The following is a 24,515-nucleotide window of genomic DNA, read 5'->3' as shown; positions in this document are numbered from 1 at the left end:
TAAAAAGGCTAAATCTGTAGAACCTAGTATTTCCATAAAGTAGATTTTATGGACTGCACCCATGAATTATGTCTTAAACTTAACATTCATGTCGCCACACATGCAAATATATGAACAGACACTGCACAAACAGAGGCTGAGACCGAAATGTTTGAAGCAACATTTTACAATCACTTATCACCTGGACTCCAAAACAGACATCCACTTTAAGGTAGGAAGGAAAACATACCAAAGAGAAAAAAAGCTCAGTTCCAACAGATTTCTTAGAAACCCCCCCACACACAATCACATGCATGTACACAAACACTCCCCTGCTGGTATGCAACGCACTTACCGTGTGTAAAATGTGTGTGCGCAAGTGTGAGAATGACTTGTCCCCTGCTGAAGTGAAGAGCACCAGTGAGAGGCCAGATTCTGCTGTGGCAGATCCCTGCTCAGCCCTCCCACTCAAGTCTGACATGTGACTCAGCATGCAAAGCATCAAGATCCGCCCATTTCCTCCAAACATCCCCTCCTCTCCAGAGAAAGAAAAAAAATAGATCACAGTGAACAGAGACAAAGAGTTATTATCTGTTTGTCGGGAGCAGATTCTAGTCAGGAGCACAGACTAGGTGTGTCTACACATCCCCTTTAAATAACTATTATGCTTCTTTACTCCCAGGATAACTTAATACCCTGCTTAGTCTGAGTATTTTATAAGGTCTGCTTCAGTACATCCCATTCATTCAGCAGACCTAACACTCAATGTAGAAACAAGTTCCTTTGCATGAGATACCTTCCTAAATTTCTGGAAGCAATGAGTAAAAATGATCATACTAAGCTTGAAAAGTTGGTTGAAGACTCAAATTAAATCTATTTCTGATCAGTGAAAGCCGCCTAACAAAATATTTGTAGGTCAGACTATGAACAACACTCTTCTGTGGAGATGTTACTGCGTGGAAATAAGAAGTCAACTATTATGGAATTAGTGACAAAATAAAGTCAGAGGAAACACAAAAGATGTAAAAAGATATTTCAAAAGAATTCTTTCTATTTCAAGTCAAGACATGTTTGCATTTTATTCAGGTTGCAAGACAGTGAGACTTTAGACTATAGTAAGAAGCCCTAATGTAAGAAAAGTTGATCTGTTAAGTCATTTTTAAAATATCTGCCTGGTATGGAAGATGCTACATTTCAAATGCAGCCGCTAGGAGATCTGAAAGTTAAGGTAAGGGCCTACATCAGAGGTGCCAAAGTGTGGTGCAGAGGTAATTGGACATCCTTGGAATAAATTTCTCCAGGCACACGACTAAAAGATCTGTAAAAGTTTGGTCCAACTAGAGATGGATGTATTCTTAAAATGGAAAAAGATTGGGTACACAGTGCTCAGCTTTAATAATCCCCTTTTTATTTTATTTTCACATTAAATAGTTCTACAAACGCCCATCCACGCTTAATCTAAAGCAGACTTGGTTGAACTAATTTATTAAACTTGGCTAAGTGCAAGTATGTTTTTTTTTTTTTTTACAAAAACTGGACTAAATCCTGTTCTTGCTGCTGGAAATAGCAATTTTTTTGGTTGTTGCAGATATTAGAGAGGCACGGCAGATTACATGCCTTTTATTTTAATCATTAAACGTAAAAGATTTTGTTTTATATTCTGAATTTAATATAAAAACTAGAAAAATATTACTTCACTGCACATGTTGAATAGAAAAAACATTTTGTCTTGCATTTATGGAAGGTACCTGCAGTATAAACTTTTTTAAAACAGCATGCTCAAGTTAGAGAAATTTGCAAATAGTTATTGACCATTCACAGCAGGAAGACTAGAAATAAATGTTTTGAATGTTGTAAATTATACTTAGATAAAATTAGGAAAATGGTTAAAAATCAGATTCAACCAATTAAAGTTTTACAAAAACTTAATAGCAGAACATTTCTCATTTGTAATAAGAAATCTTTGCAGAGAAGAAATACAGCAACTGTTTAACTTACAGTGATAAAAAATGAAGAAAACACAATTAGAGCAACTTCAACCACATTTAATATATGACATATGGTAATGACTTGGCTTTAAGCATACCAGGCTCTTCATTACTTTTCTTCAGGTGCATGTTTGTGTAATTATAAGGTAAGGGAGACAGCTGTTTCCCTTCAAAGTATATTTATGCTTCCACGTATGCATTAGTATGAATTTAACCCCAGTGTTACAGATGTATAAACACCATGCGTCTGAAAAACTAGGGAACACCAAATGAAAGGAATTACTTTGTGTAATCTTATTATATCTTCTCATCCATAGTAATAGCTTGATGTACCCAGTGTTGGCTGGGTTCTCCAACAAAAACACAGGTGATCATACGTGTCTGGTAAAAACACAGTCGGACCAAATATGGAGAGAAAACCAGCTTTTGCTATTTCACAAATTAGGAAAAAAAGAAGAAAAAACTCTCCATTTTTCCAAAAGTGAAGTCTCCTGGTCTCTTTCATTTAGGCTGTCTCTGTTTAGATACGAAAGTTCGTCCTATGACTTCACTAACCTCAATCATGTTATGTCTACTTCTTAAAGCTTATGGACAATTATGAACAAACTTATTGGAGTCGTCACACTGAAGCTCATCTCCCAGAGATGTTGCCTTGCACCTGCAAGGAAAGTCAGACCATCTCCATCTGTAAATCTTCTGTCCTTGAATAGGAAACCATATTTTTTGTCTGTGTCTTGCAAAGCGTTTCACTCTGACATGTACAAAAGTGTTTGAGACTTTATGCAAGATATTAAAACCAGAATTGGTCCTTTTCACCTTGACGTGCATGGATGTTATTTTTTAATAATTTTGTGCTGGACATCAGAGGATGCCAGCAAACAGCGTTTTGGTACAGACCAGGACATAAGGCTTCAATCTCCTACCTCATGTTAAGAGACATTAAGAGAAGGGAGGGCTGATCATTGGCTCAGCAGTCAACAGTGGATTTATGAACTTAAAGTGAATCCACTGTTATCTGGTGAGACACTGAGCGTAATAAATTATTCCGTCATAATCTAGAAAAGACTGGATATGTTTGAATTAAGGTAGGATACAGGAAAATCCCAAAAGTAGAGTCCTTATGAGTTTTATACAGCAGAGTTCTAGAGAACAATGGAAGACCTTTAAAGGCCCTTCTTTAAGGTATTTTTAAAGGTAGAGTCACTGCAAAGCTGATTTATCTGAGTCTGTGAAGGCGTTTGGAGAATAAAAGAGCATATCCCTTCAATTTCAGAGTAAAAAATGTAATCAAGTGGTACCAAAGTCCCATTTCCTCCCGAGAGAGAAACGGCTGACCTTATGAAAAGAAAATATGGGCCTAGATATGCTTTATGTCTGTTTGGATTAAGCAAAAGATTTGCAATTTTTGAAAGGTTAGAAGAAGAAGTTGAGTGAAATTTAAAAAACCCACTTAATCTATATTCTTTCTCAGCCTCATTGCAGGGCGTCTGAACTTTGACCTCAACTCCTGTTCTTCCATGTCTACAATGATATCCCACCACCAGCTGATAACAGCGATCCAGGAGATCATGATCAGTTCCAGACACTGAAGCCTCACAATGCAGGGGACATTTGGACGGATACTACATGCTTGTGTATGGGTGCTACTGAGCCCTACTGAGGGCTCAGTAGCATTCTGCGAGAATGCTCCAAACTCAGGGTGGAGGAGGAACAAATAATCAAGGAGATGTGACAGCAGAGAAGACTGAACATACCTGTCAGACATTTATTTCATCTGGGAAACCTGGACATCAACAGAGGGACTGTCTGAACAACCCAGAGAACCAACACCATGAAATTGAACCAGTTGGGCTGACAGGGAGTGGGAGGACAGCGGGAGGGAGGTCTATGCTGCAGTGACGCCAGTAACAAGAGACTGAGCAATGAGACATTGCAGATAAGTTATCCACACACTGGACAATGCAACGAAGAAATTCTTTCTTGCTCACTTTGTTCACATAAAGACATTTCTGGGCTAATATCAGAGCACTGTTCTCAGTTTTTTCCTAGTTAACTCTGCATCTTAAAAGAAAAGGAAATTTTATTTATGTTTTAAAGTGAAGTGCAAATAAAGAGGTACACCAAAAAGACACACACAAACACAAAATACGACATTTAACTGGATATAAAATTGTAGATAAAACTTCTTTTACAAGCTGCTCTCCACTTTCATGTTTGGACGACAAAAAAAATGGAAATCTTGTTTGGGGTTGAAGCTTTGTTCTTACAAATGTTTTTTCTGCAGATCATGCAGACATAATTAAATGATCATACTGCTTTTGTTAAAGTAGAAAATAAAGGAAGACACAACTTGCATTATTTAAGAAAGTATTTAGGGGAAAACATAATCCCATTTAAATCTTTCATTTGATTATTTAAGAAGTTTTCCTGCTAATGAGAAATTATTATTGTAGATGGGCTTCAGACAAACTTTTCCAAAATCTGAGCATGAACATCACTGTCTCTCTGGATCCAAACACTTTAGATTACCAATGCAACTTGTTTTATTTAAGAGTCTGCTATTGACTATAAAACCTATTTTATCCTGGACACCACAACTCAGTCCAGTCACTGCATTATTTACCCAAAAACTACCAGCATTGGCACATGCTACCATGTTTCAAGCAAGTTAAATTAATCCTCTTGTAAGATAGCCCTCCCCCCTCTCTTTTAAGCTTCACCTTAGAAATGCAGACTTCTGTGTGACCCTGCATGCATGCAGAGTGAGTCATTCATCACTTAGTCAATGGTGCACTCCTTTATTAAAGACCCTGCTGAGCAGGATATCATGTTTAAAGATTAAAAATCCCCATTTCGAGGAGAAGAGGACATTCTAACAGAAAGCCAGTGACATGGGGTTGATGTTTGTGGACATTTCTGAGCCAAGATGTTGTCATGTGTTGGCAAGTGAGAGGGTAGGACTGCCTGGCAAACCGCTAGCAGAGTTTATTGCAGCTGTTCAGGGCCTTTCACACATGTAGTTGTGTTTTTCCTGTGCAGAAAAATCCAGGCACGTCCTGGGTCTGAATGTTTTTGTTTATATTTTCTACAGTCCCTAGCAAAAGATCTCACTTTTCCTCATTTTATCCAATTATAACCACAACATAGTTTACATTTTATTCAGAGTTTATGTGATAGACCAACATAAAAAAGTGCATAAAATGGAATTGGAAATAAAATGTTATGTTTCCTTTTTGCTAAATTCTAAGAAAAAAAAAAAGTTATTTAGCCCAACTGAGTTAATCTTTCTTTGCAATTACAACAGTAATTATTTTAATGTTTATCTGTGCCATCTATTGCAACAAGAGACTGCAACTTCAGCTCATTCTCCATTGCAAAACTTCATACATTCACACCAACTAATTACGTTTTTAAACATAAATTTTATAGTCTAGACACATACTCTCATTTGGATTAAGATCCAAGGTTTACCTGGAATATTTGGTAAAATGAATAACCTTTGACCTAAGCCATCCATTGCAGCTCTGACTGTATGTGATCCTGGTGAAATGTGAACCTCTAACCCAACCACATAACCCTTTGCATTGCCCAGTATTTACTGCCATTAATTTTTCCATTAACTTACCATCTGCCATATCTTTGTAGAAGAAAGTTAGGGCATGATGCTGCCAACACCATAAAGACTGTGTTTTCAGGGTGATATGCAATGTTAGTTTTTCTACACCTAATTTGTCTGGCCAGATCACCTTCTCCTGTGTTTTCTGTGTCCTCACCAAGCTTCACTTCTCATGTCTTAACAGCCGTTTTCTTCTTCCATGACGGGCAGATGTGTGGTTTTGCTGGGGATCTTTGTATTTCTTCCACAGTGAATAATGATGTGCTTTAGTCAAAAAAACATGTATTATTTCTCTTGTACTTCACAATTTAACAGTGTTTTGTCTTGTCATAAAATAATTATGTAATGTGACAAAACGTGGAAAAAAGTTTGAGGTGTAAGAACACTTTTGAAGCAGATGTAAATATTGTAATTTAAGAAGTGTTGTGGTCTGCATTGTACTGTAAGATGTGAGACAAGTTTCTCCAAAAGGTTTAGTCACACCATGGTTATCACATGGATGTTTTTCAGGGACTCCCTATGTGAAACCTGTGGGTGGTGATGAAAGAGGAACTAAATATTTCCTTTGTGTGTGTTATTTTACACTCTTTTGCCCTGCCCAGAGGGAATAGCCAAACCTCCATTCAGGAAATTAGCTGAAATGTAAGTGTGTCTGTATTTTAGTGCAGTTGTGTGTTTATGGACACAACCCAAATCAACTGTGAAGTCAAATGTTTTTTTGTTGGGGGACAAAAACATTTTCCAGAATCAACCAAATAACTGTTTTGGAGGAGAGCTTGGTGTAAAGATATCCAAATCTAAACTGGGTATGTCTTGAGAAAATAAACTAGAATAATTTTCCCAAAAAGTAGTGAAAACATTGAGTGACTGTGTGTTGTTATGAGGGTGTCGCATGCATAGAGCTCTCTGGGAAAAGCGGAAGTTATTCCTCGGATGTGAGGATTTTTAGCAACAGTCAAAATGAGCCTCCATCAGTGTTTTGAAAACAGATTGGAGCCTCAAAAAAAAAAAGTGCTTTCTGGATAAATTAAGAGTCAGAAAGTAGATCCTCCGTATGTTTCTAAGTGTTAATGATTGCTACAGAGATTTTACGGGCTCAACGCCCTGCAAATTTTAGAAAGATGGACTGTGTAAGAGCATCTCCTGCTGGCAGCTAGAGGTATTGCAGCAGTTAAGTAAACTGAACAGAGAGCTGTGCAAAACAAAAGAAGAAATAAATAAATAAATAAAATGAAACCAAACACAATCAGTTAACGTGGCGGAATGGGTGAACTTCAACATGCTATTAATTTGTTGCTACAACAAGAGCAATATTTGAATTAGTGTTGAAAGATAGGCAACTCATATTCAGTTCATTATTTACAAGATACGACTGAAGACCTTTGGAAACCATTGGGCGTGGCATACCCAGCCAATCAAAACAAGTACTATGGCCACATTTCCCATTACAGCTTTCAACTAAAAGATCTGGTTTCATTAACCAGGAAACAGAAACTCTAAGGAAGTAAAATCAGCTGAACACAAAACACAGAGCTCAGACAAACATCGGTCTACAGCACTGTCAGGTGGGTAAGCTTTCTTATTCAAATAAGAAAATGTTGTTTTAGAAAAGGCAATAATTTAGTAAGTTTAAGCATATCTTTAATATTCAAAGGAGAAATGCATTGTATAATTCTAGATCTATATTTGAAAGATGTAATCTTTTGACCAGGAAATGTATTATTTTTGTGTAAACAGTGACATGTCAGTAGTTATTGCTGATTATAAGGAATACTGCAATAGTATAAAGAGCATTTTAAATCCCTAATATAAATTCAAATTTTACTGTAGTAGCATTATCTCACAATGAAAAGACTTAATTGTTTAATGAAGTCAGCAATATCGTAATTATTAGCACTCCCAAGGACCATTTTCTATGAGTGTATTTTGAGATTTTCTCTTTATGAGTAATTTACTAATTACTCATAAAGAGTAATTATGAGTAATTATAAGCTTCTAATGTGTTGACACACATTAGAAGCTGTGTCAACTAAACCAATCTCGTTAGTGATGACAAACCATCACTCCTACTGCCAATCTGCAAGCACAACAAGTGACAAAAGACATGAAGCATCACCTTTAATAAAATTAAATTACATTCAATGCGCTTTTCAGTGAGAAATCTTTTGTCCAGGTTGCACAAACAACTGATTTCTGCACTAATTACTCATAAAGAGTAATTAGTGCAGTTGGTAGCACTGTTGCCTTGCAGCAAGAAGGTCCCACAGTCCAAAAACATGACTGTCAGGTTAACTGGTCTCTCTAAATTCTCCTTAGGTGTGAGTGTGTGCGTGCATGGTTGTTTGTCCTGTCTGTCTCTGTGTTGCCCTGCAATGTACTGGTCTCCTGTCCAGGGTGTACCCCACCTCTCGCCCGAAAAGTCTTGCTGGAGATGGGCACCAGCACCCCTCCTGGCCCCAATAGGGATAAAGGTGTAAGAAAATGGATGGATGGATAGTAATTTACTTATTTAGGTTATTCCGAGTTTCCAGGAACTTCTAATTAGAAATCTATAACTATGTTTCTATGGCATGAATATGACAAAGATTAATTTCTTTTAACCTCTCCTGCTATCCTGGATAATGATCCATATTTATCTCGCCATCAGTCATAGTGAGAAGGCTTGTGAGGCATGAAATAATCGCACTGTTGGAGAACTGAATAGGTTAACAAGTTTTTATACTATAAACTATTTATACTATCTACATGCCACCTAGTTGTTTGGAAAGCCAGAAAAGTCTTTTTGAATCTGACCAAAAATGTTAACACATGGAGCTTGCTAAAGTCTACTGGGAGTTTAACTGGAACCATGTGCTTTAGTCAGATCAGCTTCAGCTTTTCAGCAACAAAAGCTCCAGGTGGGCTTGGTAATAAAACACAGCAGAATTATGTGAGAAAAGCTCTATGTATATTGTTGAATATGGTGAAGGACGTTTGATACTGTGAGCATGTAGTCTACTTTGGGAATGGCTAAAGAGCCGTTTATGTGTCCTCAAACCTCCTGAAACATACAAAAGGACTAAGTGGTCGCTAAAGCCAGTGTCAGGGGTGATTTTGTAAAAAAATAAAATTAAAGGTTTTATTTTTTGAAAGGTTTTCCTTCCATAGTTGTGCTGGCCAAAATAAAAAAAAATAAAAGCTTACCATTATTTTTTAAAAATGTAATATCTTAATGCATCAATTCAGAACCTTGAACATTAATTTTCTAATGCCATTCTCAGTGAAATTGATTCTTATTGCTCAATATGAGTTAAATAAAGTTATGTTAAAAACAAATATCTCTAAATCATTAGCGTGTAACTCAAGACAGGAAAAAAAGGTGTCTTTTCAGTTAAAATAATGAGACTAAATTTTCAAAAAGTGTATGCAATGATATTTTATGATATAGGTTTAGTAATTTCTAAATATTTCTACAGGATGGCGAAGTTCTCAGGATCAAGTCCAGGTCTTTGTGTGGCTCTGCTACTTCTCCTGACCTCAGCATCAGCAGTGCAAGTCCTCAACAACATCAATGACTTGAAGAAACTCAACTTTGGCTTGTCTGTGCCAAAACATAGTCTTTTGCTCCTGCACTGGTTTGCCAATGAAGTTGACATTGACAATAACAATATTATAAGGCTAACATTTGACCCTGATGAAGGCGATTACGGCTCACATCACTATGGAAACTATGAAAGGCTTTTGGAACCACTGCCTCATGGAAACGTCAGATATCGATACTTTACTGTTGGTAATCTCAATCAAGATTCGTCGTCTGATCTCCCATCTTACGTTGTCCATCCACGAATTGAATATGAGGGAAGAAACAGAGATCGGATCATATTCAGAGTAAGGGAGCAGAATGTCGGACGTCAGGCTGGCCATGTAATAGACAGAGTCTATATCACGCAGCATTTTGAGACATCAGATAATCAAGGGACAAGGTATGATCCAGACCATACATACCAGATCACTACCAGCCTACTGAGACAGATCAGTCAATTTTCTGTGAAAATGAATGACTTGAACACACTGACAAACCTCAGAGATAACGTCAGAAGCAACGCTGATTATTCCCAACTGAGGGAGATTAGAAACTTATGGGGTGACCTTGCTTGTCTGGGCTTATTCTTGTTTATTATAATCCAGGAAAAGTACTGCTCTAACCAGCAACCCAACAACAGACGTCAGCCTTCTGCGAGAAGAAACACACAACCTGATTATGTTGTCAGCATCCCAGAGAGCAGACCAAGCAGACCAAATAGAAGCTCTGAGGTGTCCATAAGAATCCCTCATCATTACAGTAGTGATATGATGCTTCAGGTGGTGACAGATTCAAAAGGAAAAGCCAGAATAATTTGGAGAAATGTTCCAGTGAATAACTACAAAAGCGGTTTAATGGTTGCACTTTATAGGAGCGATGAGGACGAGGAACCACTTACTTATAAGTCTGTTAGAAACGCAAAATCAGGCACCTATGACACATCGGTACCACTGAATGAAGGCCTACAGGTCCGGCTTCATGAAGTGATAACAGTATGCTTCTTTTGGTCCCGTGCTGGAGTGGAGATACACAGAGGTCCAGAGTTTAAGAATCCTACAGCAGCCGTTACTATAAAAGGCTACAATGCAAGCCTGCAACTTTTCGCAAAGGATGGCAAAGCTTGTGCACGCTTATATGTGAAAACCTCGTTCACTGATTGGACGTCTCAATTCAAAGACTCATGGATAGGCTTTTACACATCTGCAGATAAATCTACAAACAATTATGAATGGTGGCAGTGGCAATGGGCAAAGAAATTTGAACAGAAAACTGATTTGCATAGCTGTCTGGACACTGTTGTTTATGAGTATTGCTCTAATATGACGATTGCTCCAGGAGTCCAAGCAAGATTCATACTGAAAGATAATGAAGAGAAAGCACGCACCCCCGGCTGGAAATGAGAAAGACTGCATCAAATGCACTGAAGACAGTCTTGTTGCACTGAATGTATTGTATAAAGCTGAATGTTATTTTCCCTGCTTTTCAAATCATATTGGTCCTGGACAATCAAATACAGTGAACCCTCGTTTTTCGCGGGGGCTGCGTTCCAAAAGGAACCCATGATAGGCGAAATCCGTGAAGTAGTTACCTTTATTTTTTACAATTATTATACAGCATAATTAAACACTCTACATTGAAACCAAAGAACAAAACCTGCTTTCAGGCCTAAGCATTTTTTTAACAAATAGAACGCTTTCTTACAAATAACTACAGTAAAATAATCATTTTAATCATCAATACAAAGTACATAAGGACAAATTGTGACTCACGTATTTTACTGTTCCTCTGACTGTGACGCTGCAGCCTGCATTATAGCGCGGGTTCAGTGTAATCTCAAAGATGATCCATAAAATCATTGCAATGGTACAGAATATCAGGTGTTAATTAACATACAGAATGTCAGACTGTATTCCAGATAAATTGTACTGTGTTTTTAATAAAAGTGATGTAAACAACAAAAAATGCACCAAATAAGGATGAATTCATTTCTGACAATGTCCTAGAAACATTGTGACTGAGCTTTCAGGCCTCTCTGACTAGATGCAAAACCAACTTATTTCCATCATTGTATTTGCTTGTGTGCCAACAAGTGCAGAAGTGACGTGTGCAGAAGAGCCAGCCACCAGATGAGTTTCATTCGTGCAATTTTATGTACAAACATGGCTTAAACAGCTGTATCTGTGGAACTAGTGGCTTTCGTCCTCTTTGAACATGATGTGCTCTGAGTAAGCTCGTCAATAAGTTCTTAGCTTGGCCTACTGCTTAAAACAAAAATGCTCAGGATTAATTGTCAGTATCTGAAAGGGCAGTGGGATGTTTGAACATAATGCAATAGAAATACAGGTAAAAGCAGTTGAAACAAGAATTTTTTCTCACTGTCATAAGTTAAATCAAACCAAATTTTGCAATTTTTATGTCAGAATAACTGACGCTGGTAAGTGTCATTATCCACATATGCTGCAGCCCCACACTTTCCTGGGTGTGCTGCCATCACTTCTGTCTAAGCACTGCAGTCAGTCTCAGTCTGTCATGCAGTTTACATATACATTGCAAATAAATCATATATTTTCAAAGCTGAGAAATGCTATTAATCAATATCTGCTATGCTCACTATTCCAACTCATGCCACCAGGGTATGTGTGACATAGACATAAACCAACCTGTGCCACTGTTAACAATAGTTTAGTAGCCATTGTTTAACCTAAAGCCAGTATTGACTGTTTTATGCTAAATATTGCGGAACTAAACACATTTACAGAAAAATGTCAAAATTTGCATATTTAAGAACCAATTGACCGTTTATCAGCAAAAAAAGTAAGTTTGGAGATGAGTAGCACTAACTTAGAAAGTGAGAATAAAAAGTCTATGTCAACATCTGGTACCAAATGTCTTGTCTAATAGTATCAATTGTGATAACCTCACATTTTTTCTTGCCTTCAGGATGTTACACATACACAGGTCTGAAATTTGAATCTGAAAAGAGGTGGGACTCCAGTCAAAAGGTTGAATATCTTACAAATTTCACAATAACTGGAATATATTAACCAAAATACTAATATTGAAAACAGTGATTTTGTTGTGACAATAAGCTTTGCACTCATGTAAATATACATGCAAAGAAAATACACAGCATGGATGAAAACTGATGTTCTTAAATGTTTTTACAGGCACCAAGATGTTGAGAAAAATCACAAGCTTCTGTGTAGCTGTGTTGCTTACTCTAAGCTCAGTGGATGCAGCACAGAGTCCACTGAACACCTTTGATGAGCTGAAAAACTGCCACCTGTATAAACAGACAAGCATCTTAGAACTGCTTCGCTGGTTTGCTGATACAGTTAATTTTGAAAACAACATCATCCAGCTGACCTTTAATCCACGCTCTGATTATGGATCACATCATTATAGAAATGATGAGAGAATATTGGCTCAACTCCCTCCAGGGTACCAATACTATACAGTTGGTAACATTAATCGAGACACATCAAGACCCCTACCACCTTCTGTAGTTAACGCCCAGAGAAGAAATAACAAAGCTCGGATCATATTTCGAGTCAGAGAAAACGGTCAGACAATTGACCAGGTCTACATCACTCAGCACTTACCTAGAGGCCATGGATCAACTTACGATCAAGCTCACACATATAGGGTCACTACCAACCTTTTAAGAGCTCAAAGACGTCACACTGCCTATGACATGGAACTGTCGGATGACAGTGTTGTAACACTTAATTTTGGAAATGAATCGAATGCTAATACTCAGAGACATTCTTCCAACAGAGATGGTTACATGCTTCTTAATTCCTCAAATTACAGTAACCAAGATGATTGTCGCTGGGGTTTATGTTGTGGAGTTTTTGGTTGTCTTGCTTTCATTATCATCTGTATTGCTTCAGGGATTTACTTTGGCTTTGGAAGAAAATAGACAGGAGCAAAAAAACAAATTGAAAACATAGTGCTTCAAATGGTAAGGAAAACTAATTCAACATGATTGTGATAATTTCACAACATTTTGCTTTTTTTATTTTACTTTTCTATACATACATTTGTCAGCAAAAACATTATTAACAATAAGAAGTAATACAAAGAGTTTGATCATTTTGTATGTTTACCATTGTCCATCTTTAAATCTTATTTTTGTCACAGGCCTTTACAGGTATGAAATGTAGCTATCTAGCAGAGCACATTTAATAGAGACTATGTGTCATTTCATAGCTGCCACAGTGATATTTTGTGAAACATCTCATGTTTAATGTACTTAAAGCCAATTTTCTTTTTTTCAACTGTCTAAACTTTTTTGTTGTGTACAACTTGAAGTCTTGACTCAGTGCTAGTATTAAATCAAAATAACTGCTGTTGCTGTGTTGCAGGGGTATTGTAATTTGGTGATTGTTGTGTATGGCAAAAAAACAAAAGAATTTTATTGATGTATATTTGATTGATGTATATTTAAATACAAGAATATGCAAATAAGATGTTAAGCCGAGTCAATTTAAATTGAATCTGCATATCTAGATGATATATTTATGTTACTGTAACACCTGAATTCAATCTTTTGGATGGGAGAGTCAATATCTTTGGCTATATAGTGTACATCACGTTTAGTGAGCAGTCTGTGTGGAAACTGTTCATTAAGCCATGGTGAAACAGTTCAGTGGCCATGCCATCTTAAATTATGGAACATAAATTTAGTTAAGTAGACCAAGTACATAATGTGTGTTTCTATGTATGAATAAAAATGAGTTATGTTTCTGCAGTTCGCTTAAGAACTTGAATACTGTAACAGAAGCTAAATCTTTGACAGGGAGTTTGTATGCTCTGCTTTGGAATATGTTACTGTTTACATGTTTAACAACTAAACACATAATGTGTGTTAAGTTGTTTTTAGGACATGTTTCTATGTATGAATAAAAATATGAGTTATTGTGCTTTCTTCAGTTTGATAAGAACTTGCATATATATTAGTTTCTAATAAAAAAAGCTAAATCTCTATGCATTCCCACTGCAGGCTGAAGTAACCCAATTCCGTTTTGTTTGATGTAATGCGACCTGTATCTGATCTTTTTTTGACAGTCTGAACACCACAGGTCAGATTCTTTTCGAATGCGACTCAGGTCACTTGCATATCCGATACGCATCCGATTCAAATGCAACCTAACGTTCAGGTCACATTCATCCAAACTAAACGTCACTGATACTGGACAAATCTCACTGTTCTGCGCCCTGATACACGTAAGTGGGACGTATAACAACAACCACGACGGACTATAATGAGGATTAAGTTGTTAATATGCTGCTCCGGTCAGACAGCAACTTCAAATATGTAAGCTATGCTCCACTGTTAGCCTCCATGTTTACTTCCGCAAACACTGAGCACTTCTTTTTATGGAGGTTGGCAGAACGTTGAGAATGCTGATGCTATTGTGCCCTCGACTGCGCATGCAGGACACTTTCAGGTCCTTTGCCTGTTCAGACTGCAGAACATATACAGGTCGCATATGTGTGGCAGTGTGAACGGCTCCGGAAAAAAATCTGATTTGACAAAATATCGGAATTGGGTCATTTCAGTCTGCAGTGTGAACGCAGCCTATGACAGGGAGTTTGTACGCTCTGCTTTAGAATGTCAATGTGTTACTGTCTACAGGTTTTAAATAAACCACCATTTGATTGGTGTTAAAAATTCTAAAAAAAAAAAAAAACAATCAGTTGATCATAAGCAAAGCACTATATTCACTGAAATTATAAAAAAAATCTTTTGAAGAATCATTGTCTTCCCATTTCTTAAAAATCCCTTAAATACAGATATACAAGTGCCCTATTTGGAACAATAATGTCCTGAAAATAGAACGTGGTAACATTTTGTAAAGAAAACTTTAAATTAATTCTTATTCATAGCCACTCCACTGGATGGACGTTTGGTTTGTCAACACCTACAATAGGAATATAAGAGAAAAAAAAAGTCACCAACACCTTCATGTCTTTTTAGTTTCCTGAAAAGAAAAGTAAAATGTAAAAGTAAACGCCTACCAGAGGTCCTCCTATAAAAAGTTTTTTTATTGCATTTTCATGCTGCACTTTACTCCAAGATCACTGCACAACTCAGGAGAAAACAAGTAAAACTGGTTTGCTGGCACATCAACAGATCCCATTTAACAAAGGACTATTAAGGGTTTCTGAATACAGGAAGCATTTTTTGTAAGTAAAGCTACTACTAAGTAGTTGCTATGGTAACTCAATGTAGCTTGTTACCCAAGTTTCATGTTTCATGAAACGGAAATCTGAAAAAAGGAAAAGAAATCAACCACGTCTCTCATAGATTCAAATCAACGAGGGACCTAAAGAAGCAGACTACTGCAAAGGTAAGCTCGCCTAATTTCTGATTTTAGAAAGACAGCGAGTTACTCTCAACTGCAATAGAAATCTAGAAATACAAACATTCTAGAGATAAGAAAAAAGATTTGGACATAAGCTGTTGTCTTAGGTTTTATATCGCAACTAATGATGCACATTCTTTCTTTTTGAAACTTCCTCTTTTTATGTAGCCACATTTGTGTACAAAGATACTTTCAAGTAACAAAATCGATCAATTTGGTAATTCTTAACTTATGTTTAGAAATGTCGCTTACTTCTGCGGTTCAATTTAAAATTTTAATTTTGCTGGTGTTAAAAGAGCAAGTTTGTAAATTATTCCAATCAGATGTGCATTTCAATAATGAATAAATTGGGGATATTTGGAGAGACTTTTCTTTGCCATATTTAGTGTTTTTTTATGTTATCACCTTTTTATATATTTTTCTCTTGTGAACAAAGTTGTGGCATATTGTCCACCCAAAAATAATCATTAGACTAAATCTCTCTGCCATCGTCAGTACGGTGACCCAGAAATGCTTTATCACTGTGGCTTTTATTACTTACTAATCATTAAACTGAAAGTTAAACCTGTTTAGCCGTTTATGCAATCATAGTCAAAAGGCGGTACCACCCTCTTTCAGTTCTTGGAGTTTAATGATTAAATCTTCACATAAGTGTTCAAAACCAAATATCCTAACTAAACATTGTTCAGGTCAGAATAAAAAAAGTCTGTGAAATTTAAGCAAAACTCCATAACAAAAAGTCATAAAATGTGTAAGAGACATTTTACACATATGTGGTTTGACATAAACATGCATAAAGGTGTTAAGTTTTTTTTAAGTGAACTTGCAGGCAGGAAGTCTTGATATAAATATAAGATCAAATGTCATGCATGAGTCTATCAAGTATCAAGCATTCACAGACTGAACACTGAAAGCTCTAAAATGTCTTCACAGGAATTGAACATGTCAAGAAAATTCAGCTTCTGTGTAGCTGCGTGCCTTATTCTGACCTCGGTGTATGCTGCACGAAGAAGTCTGAACTCCATCACTGATCTGATTGACTGCCACCTTTCTGAGCACACAAACATTTTAGAGCTGCTACACTGGTTTGCCCATGAAGTCGACATTGATCACCACATCCGCCTTACCTTTGACCCTGCCTCTGATTATGGCTCACATCATTATGGAAATTTTGAAGACATGCTAGATCAACTGCCTTGGGGGTATCAATACTATACAATTGGTAATCTTTATGAAGACGATTCCGACTCGCTTCCATCTTACGTAAGAAATCCCCACAGGAGGAATATTGATGACAACAACAAAGCTCGGATCATAATCAGAGTAGAAGAAGGACACTCGGGACCTCGCCCTGGACAGATAATAGACCAGGTGTACATCACTCAGCACTTTGATACATCTGACGAAGGAACAAATTATGATCCAGATCATACATACAGAATCACACCCAGCCTTTTACACGCAATAAGACGGAGAAACATTACTGAAATTCAACAACTTGCCAGAAGGTCCTATAGAGAGAATGCTTCTGCCCGTCCACAAGGACATCCCACTTCATATAGCCAACAAGCTCGATATAATCCAAGTACAAAAAACAATGATGACTTCCTGATGAAATTCTGCTTTGCCATTCTTGTGATCATTATTTTTGCTTTGTTCGCATGTCTTCAGAACAACTTCAAATAAGACAATATTTCCAGACACTGAGCAGAACTGTAAATGGGATGGTTTGCAAAGGGAAAAAAGGCAGAAAATCCTAAATTGAAATAAAGAAAAGTGTGTGTAAATGTGTCATTTTTAGAATTTGGCTGCAGAACTATATTTGTGATAAAGGAATCAGTGCAAATTTTATATAAATGTGCTGTAAATGTAATTACTAGCTTTTAAAGAATTTGTGTGAAATGTTGCAATATGTTGCCATATTTTGTGCAATTTAAAATTTCCGCTTTCATATTTTGCACAATAGTTTCAGAGGCTCTTCTCTTAAGAATTTGTATGAGGATTTGCAAACCTGTATTAAAATTATTTTTTAAATCTGAAGAAATCACTACAACTTTCTGGATTTTACTACATTTTTCAAGGCAGTTAAGGTAATAAGATACAACCAGTAAGGCAAGACTAATCAAGCCACTGAATATGTTTACCTTCTGCAGTAAATTCCCAGAAGAGTAATACTGGTTGGAACACCACCTGGATCATAACGAGAGACTATTCAAAATATAACAACTTTGTTTGTTTCCAAAAAAATAACAAATCAGAATGGAGAAAATATTCCAGGAAAACAACTTTTACAACAAGAAGCTTGATATAAGTTGAATATTTTGTATAAGAGGTATTTTATGACAAGCTTAGCGTATCCATGATCCTGTTCTACATAACATGAAAAAATAGAGTTGGCGGTGATGTTAAGAATGCAACATACAAACTAATTACATCCAGTTTTACAAGATTTAAGAAACTCTCCTGCACAACTTTGCAAAGTAAATACTATTACTTAAGTACTTGCCTAAGTTTTATATGAAAGTTTTTACAATTTTCTATTCCTGACAAATTCAACAGTTGACTAAAGGTATCCAAGAAAAGTAAATGTTAATCTTTATAGGGCACCAGAGCTTACATGAGGACAGATTACATTAATAATATAGACAGCAATATGATTAAACACTTACTCAAATTCTGACACTTCTGTGCAATTTGTTATTTGGAAAGATTTGGTTAAATTGTTTTCCAAAGCAGAATCACATCTTATGCATTTAAACATATTTTTTACCTCGTTTTTTATTCAAAAACACAAATGAAGATCAGCTGTTTGTGCTGCAAGCAAATATGAAATGGTGTTTATATGGTGTTTGCAGCTGAGTAAGCTGTTCACAAGTAAGGTGTGCTCACTAACAATGCATGTGTGTAAAATCAGCATTTATAAATGAAGGCAGTGATATTACGACATTGTTTAGAAGGGATAATAATAAACTTATTTTTAGAAGTTAAAAATTCCTCTGCATGGCAATCGTCTACCGCAACTCAAAACAGAACAGAGGGAGGATCAGAGATTTACAATAAAAGCAATTTGTACTAGTGGTATAATAACATACGTAGGTAGTCCTCTGGCTATTTTTTAAAAGAACTGTATAAGAACTGCCTCAGGTATCAACCACTGGTTCACAATTGGATATAATTATATAAAAATATATTCTGTCTATTATGGACAATAAACAGCACCCTCTCCACCACATAGTGGACAGACAACGGAGCGCCTTCTCACATAGGCTGCTCCAGCTCTGCTGTCGTAGGGACAGATACAGGAAATCCTTCCTGCCACATGCCATCTCACTGTACAATAAAAGCTAAGTCATTGTTCTGCACTAATCAGTCCAATTTTGCACAACTGCACTGTGGCACACTTGCTGTACATATATTTACATATACATACTGTATCTGCATTTTTTGAATCTTTGCAAGGTCTGCTCTAAGCTGCTTTTATATTGACAGCATGTTATATTTCATTTTTATTTTGTCTACAATTGATACTCTGGTGGTTGTTGTGTGTCTTGTCTCTATGCTGCTGTAACTGCGAAATAATTTCCCTGCTGGGATGAATAAAGTAATTCTATTCTATTCTATTATTCTATAATGCAGTAGAAAACACTCACTGTCAGTTTTCTTTTGAATGACACAGTAACTTGGGGAGAGTAGCAAACGACTGCTCTCTGAAGTTTGGATCAGAAACAGACAATTTATACAGGTAAGATCTTCAATCACTCATTGAAATGCACAGATTAAATCTGAACACTGAGTGTGATGCAATTTACATATCAATTGATAGTTCTGCTAACAATTGATAGCAGAACTATCAATTGATTGATTATTCATGTTTTCAAAAATCAAATCTATTAATCTTTATTTCAGTAAAGAAAGAAAAAGAAACGCATACGAAAAGGTAGTTTTCTTTATTTTATGATCAGTCCGACATCATCCGGCTGTACTTTGATCCATACTTTGATTATGGATTACATCGTTATAAAAATGACAAGAGAATATTAGATCAACTGCCTACAGGGTACCAATACTACACAGGTGGTAACATTAATTGAGACACATCAAGACCCCTACCAACTTATGGAGTTGACGCCCAGAGAGGGAGTACTGAATGGAACAAAGCTCGGATCATATTTCAAGTCAGAGAAGACAAACAATTGACCAAGTCTAAATCCTTCAGCATTATGACTTATCTGAACGTCATGGGTCAACTTATGACCCAAGACACACATACAGAGTCGCTACCAACCTTTTACAAAAACTCAGGAAACACCCCTATAATGAAATCCAGAAACTTGCAAGAAGATTTCAAACAAGACAATCTGGAAACAAAGCAAATTCCGTTTGCCAGGGATTTTCCTCCTCCAAACAGAACTTCACATGGCACACGAAACACTCACACATGCAGTACATGTCGTTGGATAGCCTGTGCTACAGTCTTCAGCAACATACTGCAAAATAAAAACTTATTTTTCAAAATAGAATGTCTACAAGTTATTTTATCTTTTTAGCAGTGCTTATTTTTTTAAAACACTGCTAGATAAACATGAAGATACAGTTTAATCTGCAAAAAAGGAAAACAAAAAAGCAGATATTCTATTTTAAGAATAATTTTGTGGACTTTTAAGCTCATCTAGTTTTATTTGGTTTCGGTACAGTAGATGCTGACTTAGTGAATCAGCAGCTATTCTGTATTTATGCATTTATGACACTGAACATGGTGTCATAAATGCATTTCCATAGTGAACTCCAAGGTCACTTTACACATATGGTTACGTTCCACACATTCAATAAGAGTGAAACCTCAAGAAATTGTGTATTTATTTAAAAAAAAAAAAAAAAAGATTTTTTACAGTAAGTAAAATCTTTCTGTACTGTACAGTGGCAAGCTGACAGGGCATAAAACATAAAAATAAATGTGAAGTCCCTTGCTTCAAAATTGCTTCCCTTGGTCTCAAAATTCAGGGACAATTGATCAGGGATATTATGTGAAAAAAACTAACAAAAAAAACACCTTGCAAGGTGTTTCAGCCTTATCCACATTAGGCTGACACATAATTTAATATTATTTAATAATACTAAATCTGTCACAAACTTGAGTTCTTTAAGTTTCATTTACCAGTAAAATGAAACAGCCCTAAAGAAAGAGAAGTGAACACTCCCTCCCTCGCGCTGCAACCTTTTCAACGGAGATAAGGAAGATTTCTTTTGCTTTTTTGAGTAGTGGTCCCACCCATTAAAACAAACTGTGATTCATCCCTTCAGGATTGCCTTTGAAAGCATTGACCCAACCACAGCTCCCTCTCAAACACAGATCAGCGACCTGGCAGCACTTGACTTATGCAGGTAAGCTACTTTAATTAACATCTCAATGACGCATATTTGCATCATTGAGATGACTCATAAACATTTGTATTTATGAGTTTGTTTTCTTACTGCAACAAACTCATAAATACAATTATTCTAAACAAGAAAAGAGCAATGCTATTGTTTTCCCAGTGATTTATTACTAAACCATCAAATTTCATTACACTTCTTCCAAATTCTATAAAACCTCTATTAGCATGATGATAATGGAAAAAATTCGATGTAACTATGTGCTACTCTAGTATGGTGAGGATCACTGAGGATATAAAAAGACATACAGAACAGTCAGGCAGCAATGCTCTACAATTACCAACATTTGCCCAGAAGAGCCTGACTACTCTAAGCAAATAACCCAAAAAATGATTTAGTTCATCAAACTAGATGAACAGGTTTGCTCTCGCTGTTTGACCACCCCTATGTGCTACTGGAGTGTAATATTTCACAGATGTAGCGCCGTTCGCGCTCCACCAGACAGTGGACTTTAACATTGAAAGTCTCCTTAAAGCTGCAGCATGTAACTTTTATTTTAAAAAAAGAAATTACAGATTTATTAAAACTTTAACTATGCCCTAAAATGAGTACAATAATTTGCGAAAAAGTCATTTAGCTCCTCCCTGTTTTTGCCATGCAGATTTACACCTCTCGGTCAGAAACCAACGGGGGGGGGACATAGCGCTGTCTATCATGCTTTAACAATATGCAAAACAGCTTGCTCATGCACAAAAGCCATCCTCACAAGGAGTTTTTATTTAGTAACTTATGAAAGGTTATTTGAAAGCAACCTTCATTTTAGTTTGAATATTTTCTCTTTTACTAGATATTGTTTGATATAGGCAATGTTATGAGATTTATTTTACTTTCTGTATAATTTGTGCTACTGAGAACTTTACTGTTTTCAATCTGTTAAATATTATATGGCAGGTTTTTCAGTTGTTCTTTGGACTGAATATCTGCTGCATTGTGTCTGCAATTTTTTTGTATGTTTCTGTATAAATTGAGGAGATTTTAATGTTTCCTTTTCGCCAGATCACACAGCCAATGGCTTATATACCTAAATCAAAAAATTATCAGTGATTATGTGAACAATATTTGCGATCAGCACTCATGGGTGATCTGTATCACTATTGTCAGCATAAAACCTGATCAAAGCATCCCTAAACAAATATTACACTGCTTTGAGTTATTTACTTGGTGTGTCCTAAAAACAATGACTGCAGGAATAATTCACATCATGGATGAATAATAACAAATCTGAAATCTCTTCACAGAAACCGAAGATGTCGAAAAAAATACCAAGTCTTTGTGTAGCTCTGCTCCTGACCCTCACCTCGGAGCAAGCAGCACGACAAACTCTCAACACCATCAGTGACATAAGAAGTTGTGTTCCTCACCCCACCAACATTCTGGAGCTCCTTCACTGGTCTGCCAATATAGTCAGAATTGACCGTTATGGTACCATGAGCGTGATGTTCAATCCAAACTCTGACTATGGTTCACATCATTACGGCAATTACGAAGGCATGTTGGATCCACCTTCTTGGGGGTACAAATACTTTACAGTTGGTAACATTCATCAAGAATCATCAATACAGCTCCCTTCTTATGTACAAAATGCCGAAACAGGAACCAGTGGATGGAACAGAGCTCGCATCGTATTTAGCGCCACACAATCCAGTGGGGTTTGGAATATACAAGATATCTACATCACACAGCATAGTGGCACCAGTTATGATAGAAACCACACATACCAGATCACTACCAACCTTTTACAACAATTCAGAGGTCGGTCCAATTTGGAAATCCAACAGGGTGGCATTTATTCCCAGAGAAGCAATTTTGTTAACACATCTATTCATCAGCAACATTCCTACTCTAACCGGCACTACTACGTTCCTCAGTCTAATCCAACAACTGATGAAGATTACCTGCTGAAAGTGTGTATGGCTTTAGTACTATGCATTTTTTTCTGTATTATCATTGTTTTCACAAGTATTGCAGGTAAATAATACTTATTTACCCAGACACTGTTCAAACCAAACAGTAAATGTGATGCTTTTAAATATCAATGATAAAAATTGTCAAAATGTCTGGAAAACCAAATATCAGAAGTGACATGTCTGAGTATTGCTGAAATCCAACAACTTGCCAGAAGGTCCAGAGAGGGAATGCTTCTGCCCGTCCACAAGGATCTCCCATTCGATACGTCCAAGAAACTTGATATAACTCAAATACAAAACACAATGATGACGTCCTGATGAGATTCTGCTTTGCCATTCTTTTGATCTGTGTTATTTTTGTTTTGTCGTTCTTATAACTGTAAATAAGACAATATTTCTAGTCACTGAACAGAACTGTAAATGTTTTCCCAATGGGAAAAAAAAATAGAAATTCCTAAATCGAAATAAAGAAAAGTGTGTGTAATGTGAATTTGCCTGATAAAGAAATCAGTGGGAATTTTATATAAATGTGCTATAAATGTAATTACAAGCTTTTAAAGAATTTGTGTGACATGTTGCAATATGTTTCTAAAATGTTTAAATGTCCACTATCCATCTGATAGTGGACATTTTAAAAGTCCACTATCACATTTTGCACTGTACAGTTTTCAGAGGCTCTTCTCTTAAGAATTTGTGTGAGGATTTACAAAATTGTATTACATTTATATTTTAAATCTGAATAAATCACTACAACTTTCTGGATTTAACTACTTTTTTCCAAAACAATTAAGGTACTAAGATACAACCTGTAAGGCAAGACTAAACAAGCTACTGAACATGTTTACCTTCTGCAGTAAATTCCCAGGAGTAATGTTTTATGGTTGTGGAATAAAATACTTTCTAGGGACTTTTGTTTCAACACATTAATCAGTTGCTATAATCTTGTGAGACAACGTGTTTATGCTTACATTTTGTCACTTTTACTACATAGATGGCTTGTTTTAGCTAACAAAGGTATGTGGATTGATTTGTGTCTGTGAAAAGGACCTGCAGCAACATACTGCAATATGAAAATTTATCTTTCAAAATAAAATGTCTACAAGTTATTTTATTTTTTAGCAGTGTTTATTTTTAAAACGCTGCTAGATAAACATGAAGATACAGTTTAAACTGCAAAAAAGGAAAACAAAAAAGCAGCAGCTCTATTTTAGCAATACATTTCTTGAACTTTTAAGCTCATCGGGTTTTGTTTGGTTTCGGTACAGTAGATGTTGGCTTAGTGAATCAACAACTATTCTCTATATAAGCATTTATGACACTAGACCAGTGGTTCTTAACCTGGGTTTGATCGAACCCCAGGGGTTCGATGAGTCGGTCTCAGGGGTTCGGCGGAGCCTCTGCCACGGAGTTAAAGACACACTTGTGTAAAGTCGTGATGACGCGCCCCGCTTGGCCATCACTTGCTGCAGAGGATCATGTTACATTGCTCAGCCAATCAGTGCTGCGGGGGAATTTAGTGCGCGCAGTATCAGCAGCTGTCGTAGTTGTACGTCGCGTTGTTTCTTTCTTAATATTTTAATCCATACTAAATATGTCGAGCAAAAAAAGAAGAAAATGAACAGACTTTGCTCTGAAGATGCACTTGCCAAGGTGAAGCCT

General features: G+C 36.4%; 2 protein-coding genes and 2 long non-coding RNA genes across 8 annotated transcripts in view; 2 read left to right on the top strand and 2 right to left on the bottom strand.

Annotated features, from left to right (window-relative positions):
• Nucleotides 1-24,515, bottom strand: part of LOC114159742 (septin-9-like) — a 93,569-nt gene that overhangs the window by 20,158 nt on the left and 48,896 nt on the right. Inside the window, exon 1 of one of the 5 annotated variants that reach the window (XM_028041852.1) lies at nucleotides 335-457. The exons of the other annotated variants lie outside the window; for them this stretch is intronic. The gene's annotated coding sequence lies outside the window, so the exon portion shown is untranslated. Of the gene's footprint in view, nucleotides 1-334; nucleotides 458-24,515 lie in introns of those variants that run through there. 5 annotated transcript variants of the gene reach the window in all.
• LOC114159743 (uncharacterized) lies at nucleotides 7,040-10,763 on the top strand. The gene is made up of 2 exons (XM_028041853.1): nucleotides 7,040-7,148; nucleotides 9,039-10,763. The coding sequence occupies exon 2, from the start codon at nucleotides 9,040-9,042 to the stop codon at nucleotides 10,543-10,545; it is 1,506 nt and encodes a 501-aa protein (XP_027897654.1). The 5' UTR covers nucleotides 7,040-7,148; nucleotide 9,039; the 3' UTR covers nucleotides 10,546-10,763.
• LOC114159747 (uncharacterized) lies at nucleotides 13,014-24,506 on the bottom strand. The gene is made up of 3 exons (XR_003598658.1): nucleotides 24,176-24,506; nucleotides 17,976-17,979; nucleotides 13,014-13,024 (listed from the first exon to the last, which is right to left on the bottom strand). It is a non-coding gene; the product is annotated as an uncharacterized LOC114159747 (long non-coding RNA).
• Nucleotides 15,350-17,563, top strand: LOC114159745 (uncharacterized). The gene is made up of 2 exons (XR_003598655.1): nucleotides 15,350-15,501; nucleotides 16,450-17,563. It is a non-coding gene; the product is annotated as an uncharacterized LOC114159745 (long non-coding RNA).

Source organism: Xiphophorus couchianus, chromosome 16 (genome assembly GCF_001444195.1).
Source record: "Xiphophorus couchianus chromosome 16, X_couchianus-1.0, whole genome shotgun sequence".
Classification (NCBI taxonomy): domain Eukaryota; kingdom Metazoa; phylum Chordata; class Actinopteri; order Cyprinodontiformes; family Poeciliidae; genus Xiphophorus; species Xiphophorus couchianus.
This window is presented reverse-complemented; position numbering and strand designations above follow the sequence as displayed.

Bases quoted from the DNA above. Each gene is read 5' to 3' on its own strand.
- LOC114159743 (XM_028041853.1), top strand. From the start codon at position 9,040: ATGGCGAAGTTCTCAGGATCAAGTCCAGGTCTTTGTGTGGCTCTGCTA.